The sequence below is a fragment of the Hippopotamus amphibius genome, chromosome X (genome assembly GCF_030028045.1).
Source record: "Hippopotamus amphibius kiboko isolate mHipAmp2 chromosome X, mHipAmp2.hap2, whole genome shotgun sequence".
Lineage (NCBI taxonomy): Eukaryota > Metazoa > Chordata > Mammalia > Artiodactyla > Hippopotamidae > Hippopotamus > Hippopotamus amphibius.
This window is the reverse complement of record NC_080203.1, coordinates 42,146,325-42,170,559: the sequence shown is the minus strand read 5'-3', so window position 1 is coordinate 42,170,559 and position 24,235 is coordinate 42,146,325. Positions and strand designations below refer to the sequence as shown.

Sequence of the window (24,235 nt, the reverse complement as noted above, 5' to 3'; positions counted from 1 at the left end):
AAATGTAAATATGCTAAATATACCGACTAACAGAGAGAGATTGGCAGAATGGATATAAATTATGATCCATCAATATGCTGTCTATAAGAAACTCACTTCAAATACAAGGACATGTGTTGTAAGTAAAAAGATGGAAAAAGATATACATGCAAGATTAATTTTTAAAAATAAATGACTATTAATATCAGATAAAGTTGATTTCAGAGCAAAGAAAATTACCAAAGAGGATCATCACATAATGATAAAGGAATTGAAGCACCAGGAAGGCTAACAATCCTAAATATGTACCAAGCAAACAGCAGGACCCCAAAATACAGGAAGCAAAACTAATAGGGTTAAAGACAGAAACAGTCAAATCCACAATTACAGTTGGGAAATTCAAAAAGCCACTTTCCACAATTGAAAAGAAGTACTAGAGAGCAGCAAGGATACAGATCTGAAAATACAGTGAAGCAACAGAATCTAATTGACTTATACAGAACACTCCACCTAAGAGCAGAAAACAATTTTCAGGTACTCATGGAACATTGACCAAGAAAGATAATATCCTCCCATAAAACAAATCTGAACAAATATAAAAGAATTGAAATCATACAGAGCATGTTCTCCAACCACAACGGACTCAAACTAGAAATCAATATAAAAAGAAAACAAAATTTCCAAACACTTGGATATTAAACAACACACTTCTAAATAATCTATGAGTCAAAGAGGAATTATCAAGGGAAATTTTTTAAGTACACAGAACTAAATGAAAATGAAAATACAACATAATAGAATATGTAGTACGCAGCTAACACAGTGCGAAGGAGGATATTTATAGCACTAAATGCTTTCCAATACAAAAGGGGAAATGTCTCAAATCAATAATCTAAGTTCATACCTCAAGAAAAAAGAGCAAAATAAAATCAACGCAATCAGAAGGCAAGAAATAGTAAAGAGTAGATGTCAATGAAATTGAAAATGAAAATAATAGAGAATAATCAGTGAAATAAAAGCTACTCCTTTGGGAAAAGGTAAATAAAATTGATAAAAGAAAGCTACAAATCACCAATATCAGAAATGAAACAGGGGACTATGACTATAGCTATTAAAAGGACAAGAAGGGAATAGGAACAATTTTACACTCATAAATTTCACAACTTAGAAGAAACAGACCAATTCCTTGAAAACCACACACTACTAAAACTCATTGAAAATGAAACATAACCTGTATAGTCCTAGAATCATTAAAGAAATTGATTTATAATTTAAACGCTCTGTAAGAAGAGATTTCACTGGAGAATTCTGTCAAGCATTTAATGAATTAATACAAATTTTACAAAATTTCTTCTGTAAAATAGAAGTGAAGGGAATATTTCCCAGATCATCTTATAAGGCTAGTAACATCCAGATATCAAACAAAAGGCAGAATTTTAAAATGAAAGAAAACAAAACTAGAGACCAATATCTCTCATGAACTTGCATACAAAAGCCCACAAACAAAATACTAGTAAATTGAATCTAAAAATGTATTTATAAAGAATACATCATGACCAAGTGAGATTTATTCCACATATGCAAGGCTGGTTCAACATTTGAAAATCAATGACTATAATTCACCATATCATGAAGCTAAAGAACAAAAATCTTAAAAGATCCTATCAATTGAGGCAGAAAAAGTATTTGACACAAATACATCCAATTGATTTTTGACGAAGGTGAAAAAGCCATTCAGTGGAAGAAAATAGGCTTTCAACAAATGAAAAAAATTGGACCTCCCTAGACCAAAAAAAGAGAATGAACCTCAATCTAAAACACACACCTTATACAAAAATTTACTCAAAATAGATCACAACCCTAAATGTAAAATGTAAAACTATAAAACTTTTAGAAAAAAATTAGGAGAAAATCTTTGGGACCTGGGGTTAGGCAGAGTTCTTAAACTTGACACTAAAAGCACAGTTCATTAAAGGAAAAATTGATAAATCAGACCTCATCAATTAAATGTTTTGTTTGGTGAAATACTCTTTAAAAGGTGAAAAGACCAATTACAGAGTTAGAAAAAATGTTCATAAACCACATATCTGACAAAGGGCAGGTATCTAGAATACATAAAACTCTCCAAACTTAGTAAAAAAAATAGATTCAAGTAGAAAATGGACAAAAGATATGAACAGACACTTCACAAAAGAGAATATACAGATGGCAGATAAACACATGAAAAAATGTTCAACATCATTAGTCATGGGGAGGGGGTGGGGGGGCCAAAGGAGAAGCTGGGACGAAGTGAGAGAGTAGCATTGACATATATACACTACCAAATGTAAAATAGATAGCTTGTGGGAAGTTTCTGCATAACATAGGGAGATAAACCCGATGATGGGTGATGACTTAGAGGGCCAGGATAGGGGAGGGTGGGAAGGAGTCGCAGGAGGGAGGGGATGTGGGGATATATGTATAAATACAGCTGATTCACTTTGGTGTACCTCAAAACTTGGCACAACAGTGTAAAGCAATTATATTCTAATAAAGAGCTTTAAAAAAAAAACCACGAGATACCATTTCATATCTATCAGAAGAGCTAAAATAAAAAATAGTGACAGCACCAAATCCTGGCAAGAATGTGGACAAGCTGGATCTCTCATACATTGTTGCGCAGGTAAAAGGGAAGCACTTTTACCATAGCCACTCTGGAGAAGATTTACGGTAGTTTCCTAAAAAAAAAAAACTTGCAACTATCATACCACCCAGCAACTGTACACCTGGGCATTTACCTCACAGAAATGAGACTTAGGGTCACCAAAAACCTGTACACAAATGTTCATAGCAGCTTTATTCATAATAGCCCCAAAATGGAAACAACCTAGACGTCCATCAACGGGTGAATGGTTAAAATTAAACAAATGATGGCGCATCTGTAATACCATGGAATACTACTCAGAAATAAAAAAGAACCAACTCTAGATGGATGTGACAACTTTATCTCAAGGAATTATGCTTAATGGGAAAAACAGTCTCCAAAGATCACATACTGTATGATTCCGTTTGTATAACATTTCTTTAAATGTCAAGACTATAGAAATGGAGAACAGAGCAACTGTTGCCCAGGTTTGGGGAAAGGAGAAGAGGGTAGCGAGTGTGGATATAAAAGGGCAACAGGAGGGATCCTTGTGGTGATGGAACTGTTCTATATCTTGACTATATGAATGTCAATACCTTGGATGTGATACTGTACTATAGTATTGCAAGATATTATTATTGGGGAAAGCTAGGCTAAGTACACACAGAATTTTTTGTATTATTTCTTAGAAGTAAATGTGAATCTACAATTATCTCAAAATAAAAAGTTTAATTAAAAAAACAAATAATCAGAAGACAAAGGTATCCTTTTAGTTGTTCAACTTCCTAAGCAACGAAATCCTTTCTCTAACTGCTCCTCGACTCTGAGTCATTTACCTAACTTTCAAACACTATTCTAGAGATACACAAGCAAACTATGCCTTATATATGACAAATACAATGAAACTCACACGAATTTTCAAATAAATATGCTTACTTAACAGTCGAAGTAAAAGGTATAAAAGTACTGCCGACTGGAACAGTTGATGTCAGTGGTTTTAGATTCAAGGTAAAGCTACTGGTGGTAGTGGTGGTGGTCGTGGCGGTAGTTACAGTGGTGGTGGTGGTGGTTGACGCTGTAGCTGAAAAATAAAGTGTATAATGTTAGTAATAAGTAAGAAATTTTAAAATTCAGTCCTTGATCATTCAGGATGAAAAGCTATAGAAGTGTTTTTTTAACTGTGGATTTGAATCCAAAGTTGTATGGATTTTAACTCAACGTTGCTGTAATATATGTTAGGCCAGGTATCTGGATTAAGCTTCCTGCTAAAAACTCAAAATCCTGGATAAATGCGTAGAAAAATAAAATTTATAACGTAACCAGACCTATAACCATTGAAGAAATTGAATCAATCCTCAAAACTCTTCCTATAAAGAAAACTCCAGATCCAGATGACCTCTCTGGTTAGTTCTGCTAAACTTTCAAGGAAAGAATAGTTGCAATCTTACACAAAATCTCTGTACATTTATAACTTTGCATACTTACATGAATATATCTGTAATTAATTTCTAGAAATGACACTGTTATATCAAAGGGTCAGCATGCTCTAAATTGCAGTATTTCTTTCCAAATTCCCCTACCAAAACGATTTTGCCAATTTACATTCCTATCAATAGGGGCGACTGCCTGTTTCTCTACACCATAGCTCATGGTAGGCATACATCTTAGCCAGTATTATAGTTAAAAGCCTCTGAAAGTTTTATCTACAGCCCAGACCTCTCTCCTATGTGTCTTTTCTATTACACCCCTACTAGAACACCCTGTCTTCTGTACACGAAATTCTCAGTACACATGATGGCCATGCTCAGATTCTTCCGTCCCCATGTTTATTCCCCACTTCTCTTCTACTCATAGTTATATCTCTTGGTTTTCTGAACTTCTATAGCACTTTTGGTTCTTCCTTGCACAGTGAACACTTAACAAACAATGCACACAAAATTGTGGCTGGTGGGAACTGGAAATGTTTTCTTTTCTTCTTTTTGGTTCTTTGAATTTTCAAATGTTCTCGTAAGTAATAAACTCTGCTTCTGTAACAAGAAATTTGTTATAAAAATATATTATAACATGTATACAACTGTTTGTTTTACGTGAGCCTTGCTTTCCCAATATAGCAATATTTTCAGGTTAATTGCCACCTTAGATAAATACATATATCACGGTACCTGCCAATGTGCACTGCCTATTCTTAGGGAAACTGGCCTACTCCGTTCCTGATGAACGATCAGGCTCAGCTACCCATTCTTTATTTCAGTAACTCTGTCCTTTGATCCTAGTTCACAGTTGACAAGAGTGGGCATCTGAAGTATAGGAGGCCACCCCATATGCTACTGGCAGCCTAAGAAGAGAGTCTGGCACAAAAAGGTCTAGCCAAACAGGGATAAGATAGGTCAGAATCTCATTTTCGAAAATTCAGAACTACGGAAAGAATCAGAGGGTAGGTAAAAATATGGAAATATTTCCAGAAATATGGAAAGAATCAGACTCTAAGCAGAAATTTGGAAATATTTCCAAACATGTAGAAAGAATCAGACAATAGGCAGAGGGAGCTGAAAGGACTGACAGAGGAAAAACATGAAGTAGAATTAAAGATCATGAACAAGTCAAAATTAAGAATAAGCTAAATAGTAAGATAGAAAAAGAGGTAAAGAAACCAAAAGGAAGTTAAAAAAGGGAAAAAAATGGAAAAAAGGAGAATAGCTGAATTATGTACGTGCAATATGAGATTCAGGAGGTCCCTAAAGCTGACTTTAGAACAACTTCTGAATTCCAATTTCCTTGAAGTTCATTGCCACGGTAATACTTGTATTAGATTTCCACAAGATTTCATTTCCCTTTGGGCCACAAGGATCCTTACAATAATTCCCCCATTCTTTGTGTTAGTCTTTGTGAAAGTGGAATGAGCACCACAAGGGAAGACCATGTCCAATCACAATGGATCCCTGGGGTCACTATCAATCAAAACACTGGAGAGATTACAGATTGGATCCCACATGGCATTCTTTACAGCGTATGTCATCACGTTCTTCAACTGAGAATAAGAAATGGTATCCGAAAAGAATTCCTTCCCCAGTAATGCTGAAAATTAATGACACTACCAAGACCCCCCCCTTTATTAATTCATTCTAACATTGTGTAACTACTACATTCAAGGCAGAAAAATAGAAAAACAATTAAGAAAAAACAAGTCCTTCTTGTGAAGGAGCTTATCTTCACTCAAGATTTTTTTTTTAAGTCAGCATTTCCTAACATGGACAGATGTCCAAACATAATATATACTTAAGAGAAAACAGCAAATTCTAACACTATGTGTGTGTGTAACCCATTTTTGTAAAACAAATAAATTTAATGTATGTTTGCATGTATTTGGAAAAAAGGCTAAGACAAGCACCAAACTGTTCCCTCTAGAAGGTGTGATATATGTATATATGCATGTGTGTATGGTTTTTATAATTTTTCAAAAGCAACCAGCATCACTACCACTAAAGAAAGAGATTAACAGACAAATGAACACCTCTCCAAAGATGCTATGCAATACCTTCAGGAAATTAATACCTGTCAGTCTAAACACAAAGGAATCTTGAGTCATAAAAAATGGTATGGTTATTTTAAACTTTTTATATGGTATTTATCTTTGTTCCTTATTTTTATGGTATTTTTAAAGGTATAAATTAGCTCTGGCATAGTAGACAATATTCAAATATCAATAATATTTCAATTAACACCAAAAGAAGCAATGGTTTTGAGAATGAAGGTTCTATAACGGTTTGATTTTGCAAGTTACAACTTTGGTCTAAACTAAATACAGTTAACTATGTCATCTGTGTACTAAAAGGGAAGCAGTGTTCTATAAAAGAAAATAATTGCACACCAAATTTGGATTTATATTTAAATAAATCTCATTCTGATGATCTTAAAGATCATCAACATAAAATAGTGAGACCATCCTTTAAAAGATCCTACAATCCAATTTTCCTATCCTGTCTCTGATCAACAACTATGTATCTTAACTCCATGCTAGGAATGGACATCATTACTTTCTTAGACTCATACGAAAGATGAGATTGATAGCAAGCAAGCTTCTCTTAATACTAGCTGATTATACCTAGGGCAGAGAATAATTTCAAATGGCTATAAATTTACAGATACAGATACCTGAAAGCTGCCCTACGGGGCTAATTTGTGAGATGAAGAATCTGAGCAAGTAAATATACTTGGGGAGAAAGAAAGGTGAGTAGGGGAAAAAATATCTGCGGGTTGGAGGTACTGAGTTGAGATATGCCTGATAGGGAGGTGGGTAAGTACATAAGGCAGCGGTGGATGCAATGGGCTAGTAGCAAAGGTACCAGTTTGCAGGAAGGAATCTGAAGACTTAGGTAGGGGGTGAGTTACAGCAGAGATACCAAAGAGCCTGCAAATTCATAGTTCAGTGACTCAATGTACAACTGAAAGAATAAATTTTTGTTCAGCATTTTATAAGGTAAGCTATGTGTTATATTTTTTGCAAATATGGTAACTTATAAAGTTCTCAAGCCATACCCTTCATAATGCTCACAGGTTGGCCAGTTAACCGAGTATACAGTAGAAACTCAGTTAAGTGTTGCTCATGCAAAAGATGGTGTACATCTCTGTTTAGGAATAATTATTTTAAACTTAACAGGGATTGACTTTTAGTTTATGACAGGTTTGAAGAAAGATTCATTTCAGCCCTAAGTAAACTTTTTAAAGTAAAGACAAGCAAGACTTCCCTAAAGTGGAATCTGACTTAAACGGTAGGTTTTAAGTAGTAACTAACCTCTAACCACCCAACTCACGATAGCTAAAAGGCAATGGATAACCAAGTTTTCTTTAATTTACAACCTAACTAGTGCCTAACTGGATAGGTCTACAGAAACTCTTGTAATCAGCTTTAGGAGAGGATCAAGGTTAATACAGGTCAAACCTTAAATTAATTTGTAGAGAATAAAACTCTATGAATCCCAATATATTGGGTCACTTTAAACAGTATGATCAATAAAAAATTTTAAGTTTCAAAGTTGAGAAGAGTTTGATAGCACCTTTGATTATGCTCATCTCAAAGAAGCAATATCATTGATATCAACTGTCTCTACTCTTTGGCAATCATCAATATTGATGTACCTTTTGGATACTCTGATGAGATGATCAAAATCTACTCAGTCCTAGAAGCCAAGGAATACAACCTACTTACTGTTTGTTACACAGTAGATTTCAAATGAGCATCCAAGCACATCCCAATAATTCTAAAATCTTACTAGATGCAACAGCAGCTGCTCCACCTGCTCCATGGAATTTTAATCCAAATCCCAAAGTTGTACCACCAAGTATTCCAACCGAAGGGGCACCAACTGCAGAGAATAACATAATATTACCTATTGCCCTTTTAATCAAACACAGTGAGCAAAGAATTTATGCAGTGTCTTTTTCATCTGAGGAGTCCTTTAGTAACTTTGGCTAAACTTCAAAAAACTATAGTCAATCCATTTATATGAAAAGTCCAGAAAAGGCATAGATAGAGACAAAAAATAGATTAGTACTTGCCTGGGGCTCAGAGATCTTACTGGGATGATAGAAATGTTCTAAAACTGGATTATAGTGATAGTTACACAATTCAGTAAATTTATTAAAAATCATTGAACTATACACTTAAGTTAATTTTATGACATGTAGATTATACCTCATTAAAGTTAATTTTAAAAATATTGTGGTCAAGATTTCTTCTCATTTTGTAAGCAAGGACACCAAAGACAGGAAAGAAAAAAAACCTGTCAAAGGTCAGAAGTCAAGACTTTTGATCGAAAATGGAATTCATTCAATAATTTTTAACTCCCAACCTCAGACATGGTCATATTCACAAAATCTACTATACTTGAGAAGGATATTGCTTACATGTATCAAAAGGTTTCCAGAATCTCAGTCATGTCTCAAGAGTGGAATTGTATTTACTTGGACGAAAGTACAATTCAAGTGGCAACCCGCAATTTCAACTAATGTTCACCTACGCCAACTGCACAAGACGATGGGGATGGCAGGTCACCATTTTTCATGCTCAACTAGGCATCAGTAATTCCTGGCAAGTTTTATTTCCAGAAATGGTAACGACCTCACTATAACATAACAGGGTTTGGGGAGGACCATATTACTGCCAGGATTACAATAACAAAGTCTAATGATGAACGTCATGGCACTGTGAAGATGCCTTAAAAGCACAAGCAGCTTATACGGACCTGTAAGAAAGAATTGCCTAAGATATATACAGAATTCAATATGTTCACCATTTCTTATTACTCTAACTAATGGAAGGTGTGTAGCAAAGAAGCTGGGGTTACAAGATCATGTCCCACTTCTCAGCTCAAATCATCCAGATGTTCATTTTTTAAGGGGAAAGAACAGGAGACATCACACAGTGTCATTAAAGCTCAAAACTACATCTGGTCGTTTTGTCATGTAACACTTCTGACAGGTAAAATGTAAGGACCACAAACCTGGTCTATGTAGAAGAACAAAATACAGCAAGGCTCCAACATTTATTTCCCATTGTATCTTATTCACATGGATAAGACTTCTTCCCTTCAGACATACTTGGCAAAACTCCCACTTTTCCTATTTCCATGAACTTCAAGAAGTTGTTTCAAAACATTACAATGTTAATGAATTATATGCTTAAAATCATCATTTTAAGCTGTAATAATCATGTTAATATAAAATTCATAGCGAAAGCCATGACAATTAGGTTCTTAAGCAAAGCTACTATTGATATCAGCAGTTACAGATAGGATCAAGCATAATGATAATTTATGGGATGTCGGAGAGCCACAGCTTATACTGGCAAATTGAGTTAAGTGGTCTGATGCGAAATAATAGTATTTTCTTTGCAACCAGTAACTTACATGAGAACCCGGTAGCAGTAGTGGAAGCAGAAGTGTTTGAAAATGAGGTAAACAGCATGGTGCTTGCACTAGTAGTAGCAGCAACAGTAGATGCTGGAGCCAACCTTAAAGTAACAAGCAGAAAAATATGTCAATAAAAATGATTTTTTAATAAGTAAAACACCATTATAACAAACTTCACTTATATGGAGAAATAACAACAAAGCAAGGGAAATCAAGTACCCTGGTATTTAATAAATATGACATAGTAAAACCCTAATTTAAAGAATAGTCCATCAGTATTGCTTAGTATAGCCAGCTTTCTAGCACCATCATAAAAAAGAAACTCAACTTAACTGAAAAGGTAAGCAACCTAAGAGGGGGATCCACTTCCAGAATTGTGACATAAGAAGTCCTAGGGTCCCATTCCCCAGTGAAGCATCTATAACTGGTAAAAAATATTTTTTAAAAAAATTTGAAATCTCTGGAAACTGTCCTGAAGGTTTACAGCAAACAAACATTTATTCAAGAAAATCTGCTAAAACTCAGTAATACCAGTGACAGTCTATGACATACGAACCATAACCCACTCTCTTCCTTCCCTCCATCCCCTTGCTCACTTTGAGGGAAGCTATACTCCAGGCAGGAGTCGCCAAGAAGACTTGACTCCCTCCTCCCCCAGCGCCAAACCAAGGAATATAGTATCTCATTAGGAGGGGAAGCAGCCAGCATTTCTCATCACCTCCAACACACAGTTAAAGGGCTGAAATTCCTAGTGAGTACAGCCAAGAGTTGAGGGGCTCCCTTCCTCCAGTCAGCCCCCACTCACAGGGCAGAGGTTTTATACCAGGCACAGCAGGCTGAGAATACTGGAGCCCCATCAATCACCCTGACTGCCTTGCCCCAACTTACCTGTAGGGCTGAGGTTACATACCTCAAGAGAGAAGCAAGAAGATCAGAGGCAACTGTCACTGCCCAGCACCCAAAGCACTGGTTCAAAGATTTTGCCCAGGGATAAAGGTAGCCTGTAAGCACAGAGATCGCAAGCTATGTCCAAAGAACTGACTTTATTTGAAACAGAGTGTGAGGAAGTTCAAGCCAAAGGACTCTCTTGGGAAAAAATAGAGATTTTGGTGCTAAGCAATTAAGAGGAAGTAAGTAGCTTCATGAGAGCAACATTTAGGCTACAGGCCAGCTAGTTTAGCAGAGATAACCAGGGAAAGAGAAGGCTGAAAAGAGCCCTCCTGAGGATCCAAAGAATTAAGTACTGATACATGCTACACCATGAATGAATCTTGAAAATATTTTGCTAAATGAAAGAAGCCAGATACAGAAGGCCACATATTGTATGATTCCATTTACATGAAATGTCCAGAATAGGCAAATCCACAGACAGAAAGTATATTAGTGGTTACCAAGAGCTGGGAGGAGAGGGTAGTGGGGAGTGACTGCTAATGGTTACAGGGTTTTTTTGGGGGGTGATGAGAATGTTCTTGAATTACATAGTGGTGATAGTTGTACACTCTGTGAATATATTTTTTAAAAAACACTGAATTGTACAGTTTAAAAGGGTGAATTTTAAGATAGATGAATTATACCTTAATTATGCTGTTATTTAAAAAATACATGATCATCTCAATAGAAGCAGAAAAAGCAACTGAGAAAATCTAACACTCTTTCATAATGAAAACACTCAACAAACTAGAAAGAGAAGGGAACTTCCTCAACATGATAAAGGGCATTTATGAAAAACCTACAGCTAACATGCTTAATAGTGAAAGACTGAATACTTTTCCACTGCCATCTGAAACAAAACAAGGATGTCTCCTCTTACCACTTCAATTCAACAATACACTGGAAGTTTTAGCCAGGACAATTAGGCAAGAAAACGAATAAAGGACACCAGATTGCAAAGGAAGAAGTAAAGTTATCTCTATTAACAGATGACATGATCATGAACACAGAAAATTCTAAGGAACCCACAAAAAAATCTATTAGAACAATGAACAAGTTCTGCAAAGTTGCAGGATACAAGATCAATATAAAAATAAATTACAATTCTATGTAATATTAATGAACAATCCAAAAATGAAATTCCATTTACAATTGTTCAAAATGAATAAAATAGTTAAAAAACAAATCTAACAAAACAAGTGCAAGGCTTGTATCCAGAAAAATACAAAACATTATTAAAAGAAATTAAAGGCATCCTAAATAAATGGGAAGATCTTGTATTCATGGATCAGAAAACTTTATATTGTTAAGATGGTGTGGTAGACAGAAATGGTCCCCAAGAATAGCCACATCCTAATACCCAGAGTCTGTGAACATATTACCTTACTTGACAAAAGAGACTTTACAAATGAGGTGAAGGTTAAGAAACCTGATAAAGGAAGATTATCCTGGATTATCCAGGTAAGGAAAATCTAAGGACATGAATCCTTAAAAGTAGAGATCCTTTCCAGGCTGTGGTCAGAAGGAGATGGTGACTACAAAAGAATGGCCAGGGGACTTCCCTGGCAGTCTAGTGGTTAAGACTGCACTTCCACTGCAGGGGCCACAGATTCAATCCCTGGGAACTAAGGTTCTGCATGCCACGCAGTGTGGCAAAAAAAAAAAAAAAAAAAAAAAAAGGTCAGAAAGACGCAAAGTTGATGATACAAATGGCCATCTAACACTTGAAGTCATACTCTATGTCATTAGTCATTAGAGCATTACAAATCAAAACCACGAGATACTACTTCATATCAACTAGGAGGGCTATATAATATCAAGTGTTGGCAAGGATATGGAGAAGTTGGAAACCTCATGTAATGCTGATGGGAATGCAAATACTGTAATCTCTTTGGAAAACCGTATGGCACTTCCTCAACGTGTTCAACATAAAGTTACCATATGACCCAGTAATTCCACTCCTAGGCTCCTAGGTATACAAACTAAAGAAATGATAGCATATATCCACACACTAAAACATGTACATGAATGTTCACAGCAGCGTTATCCATAACAGACAAAAGATGAAAGGAAACAACTCAAATGAATATCAACTGATGCATGGATGAATAAGATGTGGTATATTAATACAATGGAATCTTATTTGGCTCTAAAAAGAAAAGAAGTACTGATACATGCTAAAACGTGGATAAGCCTTGAAAACACGCTGAGTAAAAGAAGCTAATCACAAAATACCACATATTGTATGATTCTGTTTATACAAAATGTCCAGAACAGAGCAATCTGTAGAGACAGCAAGCAGATTCATGGTTGCCAGAGCTGGAGTGAGAAGAGAATGGGCAGCAACTGCTAATGGGTACGGCATTTCTTTGGTGGGTGATGAAAATATTCTAAAATCGACTTTGGTAATGGCTGCACAACTCTGTGAATATCTTAAAAACCAATTAATTGTGTGCTTTATTTATTTTTTATTTTTTTAAAGCAGTGAAAACAGATTTTATTCAGTAACTACTGACTAATTGTGCACTTTAAATGGGTAAATTACATGGTATGTGAATTATACAGTAACAAATCTGTAAGAAATAATAATAAATAGACATCCGGAATAAAGTTTCAGAAAACAGATTACCTGGCCTCTTGCTTGAAAATTTAAACTAAAAATCTAAAAAAGAAATAAAGCTAGATAAATTAAGTACATAAAAGACACAAATAAGATTAATTGGTTAACTGAAAACAAAGTTTGTCTTTTCATCCTCACTGTAGATCATTGCACATGGCACATAATAGTAAGTGCTCAATAAATATTTATGCTGAATTGAGCCAACCTGTTCCAGACTCCAATACATAATTACAGATATTCTTCTTCCTTTTCAAAAGGAAAAAGTACTTAATAAGTAACTGCATTTGAAGCTATTGCTGCCTGCATCCAACTGTTGAACAATTCATGATAATATATGATGTCAGACTCTGCTACCCAAAACATCTAGGGCCACTGGGGGTTTGGAGACAGGGAGGAGATGCTAGGAAGGAACTGGGAACATTATTACATACCTCCAACTATTTAAAATGTGTATCATGGAATATCCCTATGCTTCATTTAAGAGAAACACCACATGTATACTTTTAAAGAAATAATCAATTATAGCAAAGGTACTTTAATATTTCTAATTCAATACCTACCGGTGATGCTAAATTTTTATCATGGGTTTAATGGCTACTTCAATTTCTTCATTCAAAATTTCCTATTCATGTCATCTGCTCATTTTCTCTTTGGAGTACTGTCTTCTTATTACTGATTTTTAATAAGAGTATTATATATATACATGTAAAATATTCTATATATAAAAGATATATAGATATAGATATATCTCGAGGCTATTTAGTCAATTGTTGCAAATATTTCCCAATCCTAGTTTGCCATTTGCTTTTTTAATTTTGTTTTTATTTTTTATGTAGTCAAATCTTTCCACTGTTTTCTCCTTTATGGTTTAAGTCTCCATGTCATGTTTCAAAATTCTCTCAAACATATAAAAGGTGTTCAACCTCACTTTTAGGAGAAAATCACAAATTATAACACCTTGAGAACAATTTCACCTAACAGATGGGAAGAAATAAAAAAACTAGTAACACACTCTGTTTAAGGACACTGAAAAGAATGGGCAACCACGAGATTTCTAACGGGAGTGTAAACTGGTATAACCCCTATGGAAAATAAGTGGCCAATGTTTTAAAAATTACAAACGCATCTATTTTTTTTATTGGAATATAATTGCTTTACACTCTTGTACCAGTTTTTGAAGTACACCAAGGTCAATCATCTGTATTTATACACATATCCCTGTATTCCCTCCCTCCCTCGACTCCCCCCCACCCTCCCTGTCCCAGTCCTCTAAGGCATTATCCATCATCGAGTTGAACTCCCTTTGTTATACAGCAACTTCCCACTGGCTATCTATTTTACAGTTGGTAGTATATATATGTCTATGCTACTCTCTCACTTCGTCTCAGCTTCCCCTTCACCCCCCGCCCCCCCAAAGCTCAAGTTGTCCAGTCCATTCTCTGCATCTGCGTCCTTATTCTTGTCTTGTCACTGAGTTCATCAGTACCATTTTTATTTTATTTTTTATTTTTTTTGGGGGGGTACACCAGGTTCAATCATCTGTTTTTATACACATATCCCCGTATTCCCTCCCTTCCTTGACTCCCCCACCTCGAGTCCCCCCCACCCTCCCTGCCCCAGTCCTCTAAGGCATCTTCCATCCTCGAGTTGGACTCCCTTTGTTATACAACAACTTCCCACTGACTATTTTACAGTTGGTAGTATATATATGTCTGTGCTACTCTCTCGCTTCGTCTCAGCTTCCCCTTCACCCCCCGCCCCCTCCCAATCCTCGAGTTCTCCAGTCCATTCTCTGCATCCACGTCCTTGTTCTTGTTGCTGAGTTCATCAGTACCATTTTTAGATCCCATAAATATGAGTTAGCATACAATATTTGTCTTTCTCTTTCTGACTTACTTCACTCTTCTTTTAGAAATTTACCCACAAAGATATACTTATACACCTGTAAAATGACATGCAAAATGATATCCATTGCACCACTGTTTATATTAGCAAACGAGGAAACAACCCAAACACCCACCAACTAGATAAATTATAACACATCCAGACCATGGGATTCTATGATGCTATAAAAAATACCGAGGAAGCTCTCCATATACTGACTGATGTGAAAAGAGCTACAAAATGTTTTAAATAAGTGTATGAAGTTTAAAAAGCAAGGTACAGAAGAGTGTGTAGAGTATACTATTGTTTATATTATTTAAAAAAAGGCAGAGGGCTAAGAATATATATTTTTATTTGCTAGCAAATCCATGAAGAAACTCTGGAAGGATACGTACAATTACAATGGTTAGCTGAATAGACGGGATGGGGAACAAGGGGAAGTAACACAGGGTAGATGGGGGACAGTATACCTATTATACTTTTTTTGTAGTCTTAATTTGGAATCATTTCACTGACTATATTATATATTTTAAAATTATACTTAAATAAATGGTCCTCTCCCCAACCTAAGAAATATTATTTACACATTTTCATATTCACCTATGCTTTTTAAATATTTATGGTTTCGTTTTCTACCTTTAATTCATCTAGTATTTCTTTCAGTTAATCTTTTCAGGCAAAACATAATCCCCTTCCCCCAAATCACCTGGCTAGTCAGCTATTGGAATTCATTTATTCACTACTCCAGCCTCTCTCCCCAGATTGGAAATGTCATCTTCATAAACCCAGGATTGTTTCTGTACTTTAAAATTTTTCACTGATTTTTCTTTCTATCCCTGTTCCACAAGAGAGTGAAGCACTAGAATTCACTTATTTTTTATATTAAATATTTTAAACTTACAGTTAGAGAATAAACTTACAATATATTTTCATATATTTTTCTACAAGTATGCTATCATTACTTTCCTTAAAAAATAAGAGTTGCCTAGTCTCACACATTAATCCCCTCCATTTAAACTGTAGAACCTTGTAAAGTCTCCCCTTCCTTTCCTTCCCCCAAAAATTCCCACTGTGGTTTTATAAGAATTATATTAAATGTCTTGATTAATTTGGAGCTAAATGACATTCTTACACTATTGATTGTGTGTATTCTTCATTTATTCATGCCTTCTTTTATATTCCTCAGTAAAATTTTATGGTTATCTTCATATAGGTCGTGCACATTTTTCAAGTTCATTCTTAGGCATTTCATACTTTTGGTTGAAATTGTTAATGGGAACTTCCTCCATTATATTTCCCAATTACTATCGTTTAAACATGGGAAAGCTACTGGTTTATGCATTATTTATTTTGTAACTGGCCGTATTACTGAAACCTCTTCACTAGCGCTAATTAAATGTACACTTGATTTATGCCCATATTTTACAGTCTTGATCACCTGTCTCAGATACTGGCATAATTTCAGAGGCCTGACCTTAAATCACATACCCAGAGGTAACTAAGGAAACAAATGCCATTTAATATGATTTGCTTTTAAGCTAAAGGAGCCTTACTCTTACATAAGGAAGGATTTAAAAGACAAAGTCTCATTTTCCTAACCATGGGACTAGAGCAGGGTTTTTCCAACATGGCACTACTGACATTTTGGGCCAGATAATTCATTATTTTGGAGGACTGTCCCATGCTGGGATATAAGACACGTATATCTGGTCTTTGTCCCCTTTCTTGGACAAAAATCCTAAAACCCTTGTAATTTCCTAAGCGAGGAGAGAGAGAGAAACATCTTTTGTTATAACATTTGGGTTCTGTCCCCAGTTTCAGAAATAACGCCAAGAGCAATAAAGGTGAAAGGAGTCTGTTTTGTTATATTCATAACAAGCCCCTTCCAACCACACCTGACTTATGTTAATAAGGTGAACTTCAGAAAGCTCCTAAGGCTGAGAGGCTGGTTACCAGAGGAACTAACCAAGTGATTAGAGGGTTGGGGCTTTCAGCCTAACCCTCTGACCTCTCAGGAGAGGAGAGGAGCTGGAGATTGAGTTCAGTCCCCAGAGGCCAAAGATTTAATCAATCTTGCCTACGTAACGGTACCTCCATCAAAACCCTAAATGAAGGGGTTTGGAGAGCTTCTGGGTTGGTGAACACATGGAGTTCTGTGACCTGTTCTAGCAAATCATCCAACCCAAGGAGCGAGGGGTCACGGGAACCCCCAGTTTGTAGCCAACTGGTCAGAAGTACAGGTAACAATCTGGGACTTGCGATTGGTATCTGAAGTGGGGGACAGTCTCGAGGAACTGAGCCCTTACCCTGTGGGGTCTATGCTACCTCCAGGTGGTGAGCATCATAACTGAATTGTAGGACACCCAGTTGGTGTCTGGAGAGTTGGAGAATTGGCTGGTGTGGGAAGAGCCTCCAAATATTTGGTGTCAAAAGTGTTGTTTGTCAACAACAACAAACTTTTCCTTTATGTGCACTGCAAAGTATTTAGCAGCATCCCTGGGCTCTACCCACTAGAAGCCAGTAACACTTACCCAGTCTGGACAACCAAATATGTCTCCAGATACTGCCAAATATCCCCTGGGAGAGGGGGAAAAAATCACCTCCAGTTGAGAACCACTGGACGAGAGGAAGGGTTCAATATCATAATTTTCTCCATCTAGTGCTATAAGGATAACAAAATCAGCCTTAACTCCCTCATGTTTAAGAATACAGGAAAATGTCAACTATCCTAATAAACTGTTGGCCATAGAAAATAGGCATGATTCTTTTTAACAGAATGGGGGAAGGTGGCCATACACTACAAGATACTGGGGCTTGCTGCAATAACAAAATGGTGACACTAGAACAAGAAAGGACAAATCAATAGAACGAAATAGGAAGTCTAGAAGCAGAACCAAGCATAGATAATAATTTGGTGTATGAGGAAGGCAGCATCTCAGATCAATAAGGAAAGAATGGCTATTTAATGAAATATAATGGTTTAATTCCCTAATCATTTAGAAAAAAAATAAGATTCCTAAAAATATAACAGAATTCTAAAAATTGTTCAAGTAATCAAGAGGAAGGCAGGAAATGCCTAAAAATATAAACCATAAAAAACAAAAAAAATTAAGAATCCTAAGATGAAAAAGGTCTATACAAATAAGTCCAGAGAGAGAAACTCAGAAGAATGAGAGATTTGACAACATAAAAATTTAAATCTTATGTTTCCAGGAAAATGTACTTTTCCTTATTCCTTCTACTACGTACAGCTAAAACCCCTAGACATTATATATAAAACAGACAAGAAAATCCTGAAAGGTGGAGGGAAGAAGGTAAATCAGCTAGGGATCTTAAGACCCAAGGAACTTTAAGGTAATGAATTCCATAGGTTTTCTTTCCGCCTCGTATTTCCCAGGCTTGGAGTTGAATAGGCTGGCAAGCCAGAAACAGCAATGGGTATAGAAAAACAAAACCCAACAAAAGCCTGCTCTCTAGACAAAAGACAAAGAAAGGGGCAGACCAATGAGACAGAAAACTTTTAGACAACAACCACTGTACTGTAACCAAACATCACAGAAAAAAGTGTGGTCCTACTCATTACCTATTCCAGAGAATAGTAAGTGAGGAGCCTAAACTTCCACAATTGTGAGGCTATAATGAGGTGTCCCAGTACCCCAGTCAGGATGGTACCAGAGAAGGTCAAGTAGGGAGCCAGGATGTTATCTCTGCCAGCAGTTAATGAACCATGTCCTCACAGTGTCAGTGGAAACCACATCAGGAGCAGGAAATCCCATTCCTGCCCAGCAATAGCTAAGAGACCCTTGCCTTGGGTAGCAATGGAGACCAATGGCGAAAAATGATGTTCTACTCCCACCTTACAGTAACATAACAAAATCCTTCTTTCTCACGCCAGAGCAATGCCAAATAAAGTTAGCTAAAGCTGAAGTCTTTAATCTGATTCAGAGTCTCATAACATAATAAGAAAATGTCCAGGTTTAAATTAAAAATCACTCATCCTACCAAGAACCAGAAAGATCTCAAATGGAATTTTAAAAGACAATACCAAGATGACAGAGATGTTATAATTATTTGACAAATATTTTAAAGCATCCATGTTAAAAAAAATGCAGCAAAAGAAATTATGATACGGGGATATGTGTATAAAAACAGATGATTGAACTTGGTGTACCTCCCAAAAAAATAATAAATAAAGAAATAAAATTAAAAAAAAAAAAGAAATTATGAACACACTTGAAACACAAGAAAAAATAGCCTTAGCAAAAAAAAAGGAAAGGAAATGAAAATCTCTACAAAGAAACAGAAGATATAAAGAAGAACCAAGTGGAAATTTGAGATAACCAGATATCAACAACCAAAATGTAAAGCTAATTAATGCTAAGCAAAAGGACTCAGGAGCAGAATAGAGGAGACAGAGACAAGAATCAATGAACTTGATGACAGAATGATAGGAATCTACCCCAAGACACTTAATAATTAAACTTCTGAAAACTAAAGACAAAGAAGAAATATTGGACTTCCCTGGTGGCGCAGTGGTTAAGAATCCACCTGCCAATGCAAGGGACATGGGTTTGATCCCTGGTCTGGGAAGATCCCACACGCTGCAGAGCAACTAAGCCTGTGCACCACAACTACTGAGCCTGTGCTCTAGAGCCCATGAGCCACAACTACTGAGCCCATGCACCGCAACTACTGAAGCCCATGCACCTAGAGCCCATGCTCTGCAACAAGAGAAGCCACCACAATGAGAAGCCCGCACACCACAAGGAAGAGTAGCTCCCACTCACTGCAATGAGAGAAAACCCACGCAAAGCAATGAAGATCCAACACAGCCAAAAAGTAATAAAGTTCTTTTTAAAAAATTTTTTAAAAAAAGGAAGAAATATTGAAAGCAGCAACAGAAAAATGGCATCTGACCTATAGAGGAAAAATTATTTGAATAACAAATAGTTACATAAACTGAGGTCCATCCATACCATGGAATACTATGCAGCAAAACAACGGACACACACAACAATCTGGATGATCTAAAGAGAAGCATACTGAGTGAAAAAAATCCATTCCCAAAAGATTATATACTGTATGATTCCATTCATATAACATTTTTGAAATGAAAAAATTACAGTAATGGAGAACAGATTAGTGGTTGCCTGGGTTAAGTAGAGTATGGGAGCAGAAGAGAAGTAGGTGTTTCTATGAAAGGGCAAAATGAGGACTCCTAGTGGTGAGAGAACTATTCTATATCTTGACTACCAATATCAACCTCCTGGTTGTATATTGTACTATACTTTTGCAAGATGTTACCACCAGGAGAAAATGGACAAAGGGTATATTGGATCTCTGTATTTTTTCTTAGAACTGCCTGAGAATCTACAATTATGTCAAAATAAAAAGCTTAACTTAAAAATTTAAAATCTTTTACTCTACCAGAAAACTGCTAGCACTAATTGATGAGTTTAGTAAAGTAGCAGGATACAAAATTAATGCACAGAAATCTCTTGCATTCCTATACACTAACAACGGAAGAGCAGAAAGAGAAATTAAGGAAACTCTCCCATTCACCACTGCAACCAAAAGAATAAAATACCTAGGAATAAAGCTGCCTAAGGAGGCAAAAGATCTGTATGCAGAAAACTTTAAGACACTGATGAAAGAAATCAAAGATGACACAAACAGATGGAGGGACATACCATGTTCCTGGATTGGAAGAATCAACATCGTGAAAATGACTGTACTACCCAAAGCAATTTACAGATTCAATGCAATCCCGATCAAATTATCAATGGCATTTTTCACAGAACTAGAGCAAGAAATCTTACGATTTGTATGGAAATGCAAAAGACCCTGAATAGCCAAAGCAGTCTTGAGAAGGAAAAATGGAGTTGGTGGAATGAGGCTTCCTGACTTCAAACTATACTACAAGGCCATAGTGATCAAGACAGTATGGTACTGGCACAAAAACAGAAAGGAAGATCAATGGAACAGAATAGAGAACTCAGAAGTAAGCCCAAACACATATGGGCACCTTATCTTTGACAAAGGAGGCACGAGTATACAATGGAAAAAAGACAGCCTCTTCAAAAGTGGTGCTGGGAAAATTGGACAGCTACATGTCAAAGAATGAAATTAGAACACTTCCTAACACCATACACAAAAATAAACTCCAAATGGATTAAAGACCTACATGTAAGGCCAGACACTATAAAACTCCTAGAGGAAAACATAGGCAGAACACTCTATGACATCCATCAAAGCAAGATCCTTTTGGACCCACCTCCTAGAATCATGGAAATAAAATCAAGAATAAACAAATGGGACCTCATGAAACTTACAAGCTTTTGCACAGGGAAAGAAACGATAAACAAGACAAGAAGGCAACCCTCAGAATGGGAAAAAATAGTTGCCTATGAAACAACGGACAAAGGATTAACCTCCAAAATATACAAGCAGCTCATGAAGCTTAATACCAAAAAAGCAAATAACCCAATCCACAAATGGGCAGAAGACCTAAATAGACATTTCTCCAAAGAAGACATACAGATGGCCAACACACACATGAAAAGATGCTCCACATCACTCATCATCAGAGAAATGCAAGTCAAAGCCACAATGAGGTATCACCTCACACCGATCAGATTGGCCATCATCACAAAATCTGGAAACAACAAATGTTGGAGAGGGTGTGGAGAAAAGGGAACTCTCCTGCACTGTTGGTGGGAATGTAAGTTGGTACAGCCACTATGGAAAACAGTTTGGAGGTTCCTTAAAAAACTACAAATAGAACTACCATATGATCCAGTAATCCCACTCCTGGGCATATACCCAAAGAAAACCATAATCCCAAAAGAAACTTGTACCATAATGTTTATTGCAGCACTATTTACAATAGCCAGGACATGGAAGCAACCGAAATGCCCATCAACAAATGAATGGATACAGAAGATGTGGCATATATATACAATGGAATATTACTCAGCTATAAAAAGGGATGAGATGGAGCTATATGTCATGAGGTGGATAGACCTAGAGTCTGTCATACAGAGTGAAGTAAGTCAGAAAGAGAAAGACAAATATTGTATGCTAACTCACATATACGGAATCTAAAAATGGTACTGATGAACTCAGCAACAAGAACAAGGATGCGGATGCAGAGAATGGACTGGAGAACTCGAGGATTGGGAGGGGGCGGGGGGTGAAGGGGAAGCTGAGATGAAGCGAGAGAGTAGCACAGACATATATATACTACCAACTGTAAAATAGAGAGCCAGTGGGAAGTTGTATAACAAAGGGAGTCCAACTCGAGGATGGAAGATGCCTTAGAGGACTGGGGCGGGGAGGGTGGGGGGGACTTGAGGGAGGGTGGGGGGGGGAGTCGAGGGAGGGAGGGAATACGGGGATATGTGTATAAAAACAGATGATTGAACTTGGTGTACCCCCCAAAAATAATAAATAAATAAAATTTTTAAAAAAATAAAAATAAATAAAAAATAAAAATTTAAAATCTTTTAATATCTATAAAACTCTAAGAAAAATAAAACAGAAACAAGCTGAGGAAAATACTTCTTTTGGGGGGGAGGGGAATTACATCTTTATTCTCAGTAACGTCTAGCAGAAATTGAGCACTTTCCTTAATTATAAAGGTAGGCAACAAACCACATAGGTTAGTAGTACCTGTGACTTTGTCACCAACAGAAATCACAGGTATGAAAATACTTCTTGTATAAATATAAAAGGGTTAAGATATTGCAACTGCACATAAATGAGAAAAAGATAAGCACCATATTAGAAAATTGACCAGGGAATTTCCTGGGTGTCCAATGGTTAGGGCTCCACGCTCTCACTGCCGAGGGTGTGATCCTTAGTGGGGAGAATTAAGATCCCGCAAGCCGCATGGTGCAGCCAAAAAAAAAAAAAAAAAGGACAGAAAACTGAGCAAAAGATACAAAAAGGGAATTCATTCCATTCCCCTTTCTCTCTCTCATATACACACAAACACACATAAAAAAAAGACAAACACAATTAATTAATAATTTGAAGAGAAGTCAGCCTTACTAGTAATTAAGGAAAATGTAAATGAACATGATGCTATGATACGATTTTCAGTATTAAACTACCAAAGCTTAAAAAACAAACAAACAAAAGGGATAATATCCAACATATTTAACACTACAGCGAAATGTATACTTTCATAAAAACAAAAAAGATAGCTAACATTTATGGAGCACCTATTACGTATATGTCAGACAAGGTTCTAAGCACTTTACTTATTTACATTCACTTACTTACCTAATCCTCACAACAACCCTATGAGGTAGAACGCTGAGTACTTGTTGATGAGCAAACCAAGCATTGAGAGGTTAGAGTAACTTGTCCAAGGTCAGAGAACTAGTAAATAACAGAGACAAGATTCAAACATTTATTTCCTAGCTGTTTTTCTTGATAACAGATATGTATTATTTGTAATATCAAAAATTCATTTGTACACAATTAAAATAATGTGCCCCCGAGGCAGTGACCAAATATTCTAGCATTATAATTATTTTAATGCTCCACTTCATCTCTCTGTGTCCTACAATGCCATACCAACCAATCAAAATTGGTTATATTATCACTACTACAAATTATAAATAAGTTGTTTCTCTGCTATCTATAATTTTTAAAATATTTCACCTTTTTGATTGTTTCCAAAAGCTCTGAAACCATTACTATGAATATGTAATTTAATAAAATCTACCATAAAGTAAAATGTATACAATATCTCACTCAGTGTACTTCCCGAGTTCTAAAATATCTGAGGCATCTACAATAAAACCAAGTTTATATGGCTTATAAACCAGTACTCTTTATTAACCGCATTTTGCTTTAGCAAGATCCTAAATGTCTTCTCATTGATGTTCAATATAGATTAAATGCATTTTACTGAATCCTACTTATTTAGCAACTGGTAACCCATGCGTGTAAGATGTCTCTACTAGCCAAAATATATTACCATCCCCCAACTATGCCATATAACTCACTTATTATTACATTATTAATATCCTCTAAAATTTTATACTACCCCAAAAATGTTCTTTCCTGTTACATTGTACCTCCTGATAAATTTCATCCCAGAAGTTTTATTTTAAAAAAGGAAAACAGAACATATCAACAGATTGTGAACAAAAATATACTTGGTAAACACAAGCATAAACAGTTGAACAGAACATTTCAGTGTAACTCTATTACTACTAGAGGCCAATTTGTCTAGACTACTCATTCTCAGAAGGTTTTAACTTTTCCCCCAAACAAACA

The 24,235-nt window shown here is 36.1% G+C and overlaps 1 protein-coding gene across 7 annotated transcripts in view; it reads right to left on the bottom strand.

Moving 5' to 3' along the window:
- Positions 1-24,235, bottom strand: part of NUP62CL (nucleoporin 62 C-terminal like) — a 74,706-nt gene that overhangs the window by 29,678 nt on the left and 20,793 nt on the right. For 5 of the 7 annotated variants that reach the window (XR_009050294.1, XR_009050293.1, XM_057718374.1 and 2 more), the window contains exons 2-5: positions 23,231-23,329; positions 9,508-9,611; positions 7,873-7,965; positions 3,539-3,683 (exon numbers count right to left, since the gene is read on the bottom strand). Coding sequence is in view for 5 of the 7 variants with exons in the window: in XM_057718374.1 (XP_057574357.1) it covers positions 3,539-3,683; positions 7,873-7,965; positions 9,508-9,565 (296 nt within the window). In the remaining 2 variants the exon portion in view is untranslated. The remainder of the gene's footprint in view (positions 1-3,538; positions 3,684-7,872; positions 7,966-9,507; positions 9,612-23,230; positions 23,330-24,235) is intronic. The other 2 variants (XM_057718375.1, XM_057718376.1) reach the window with 2 other exon arrangements.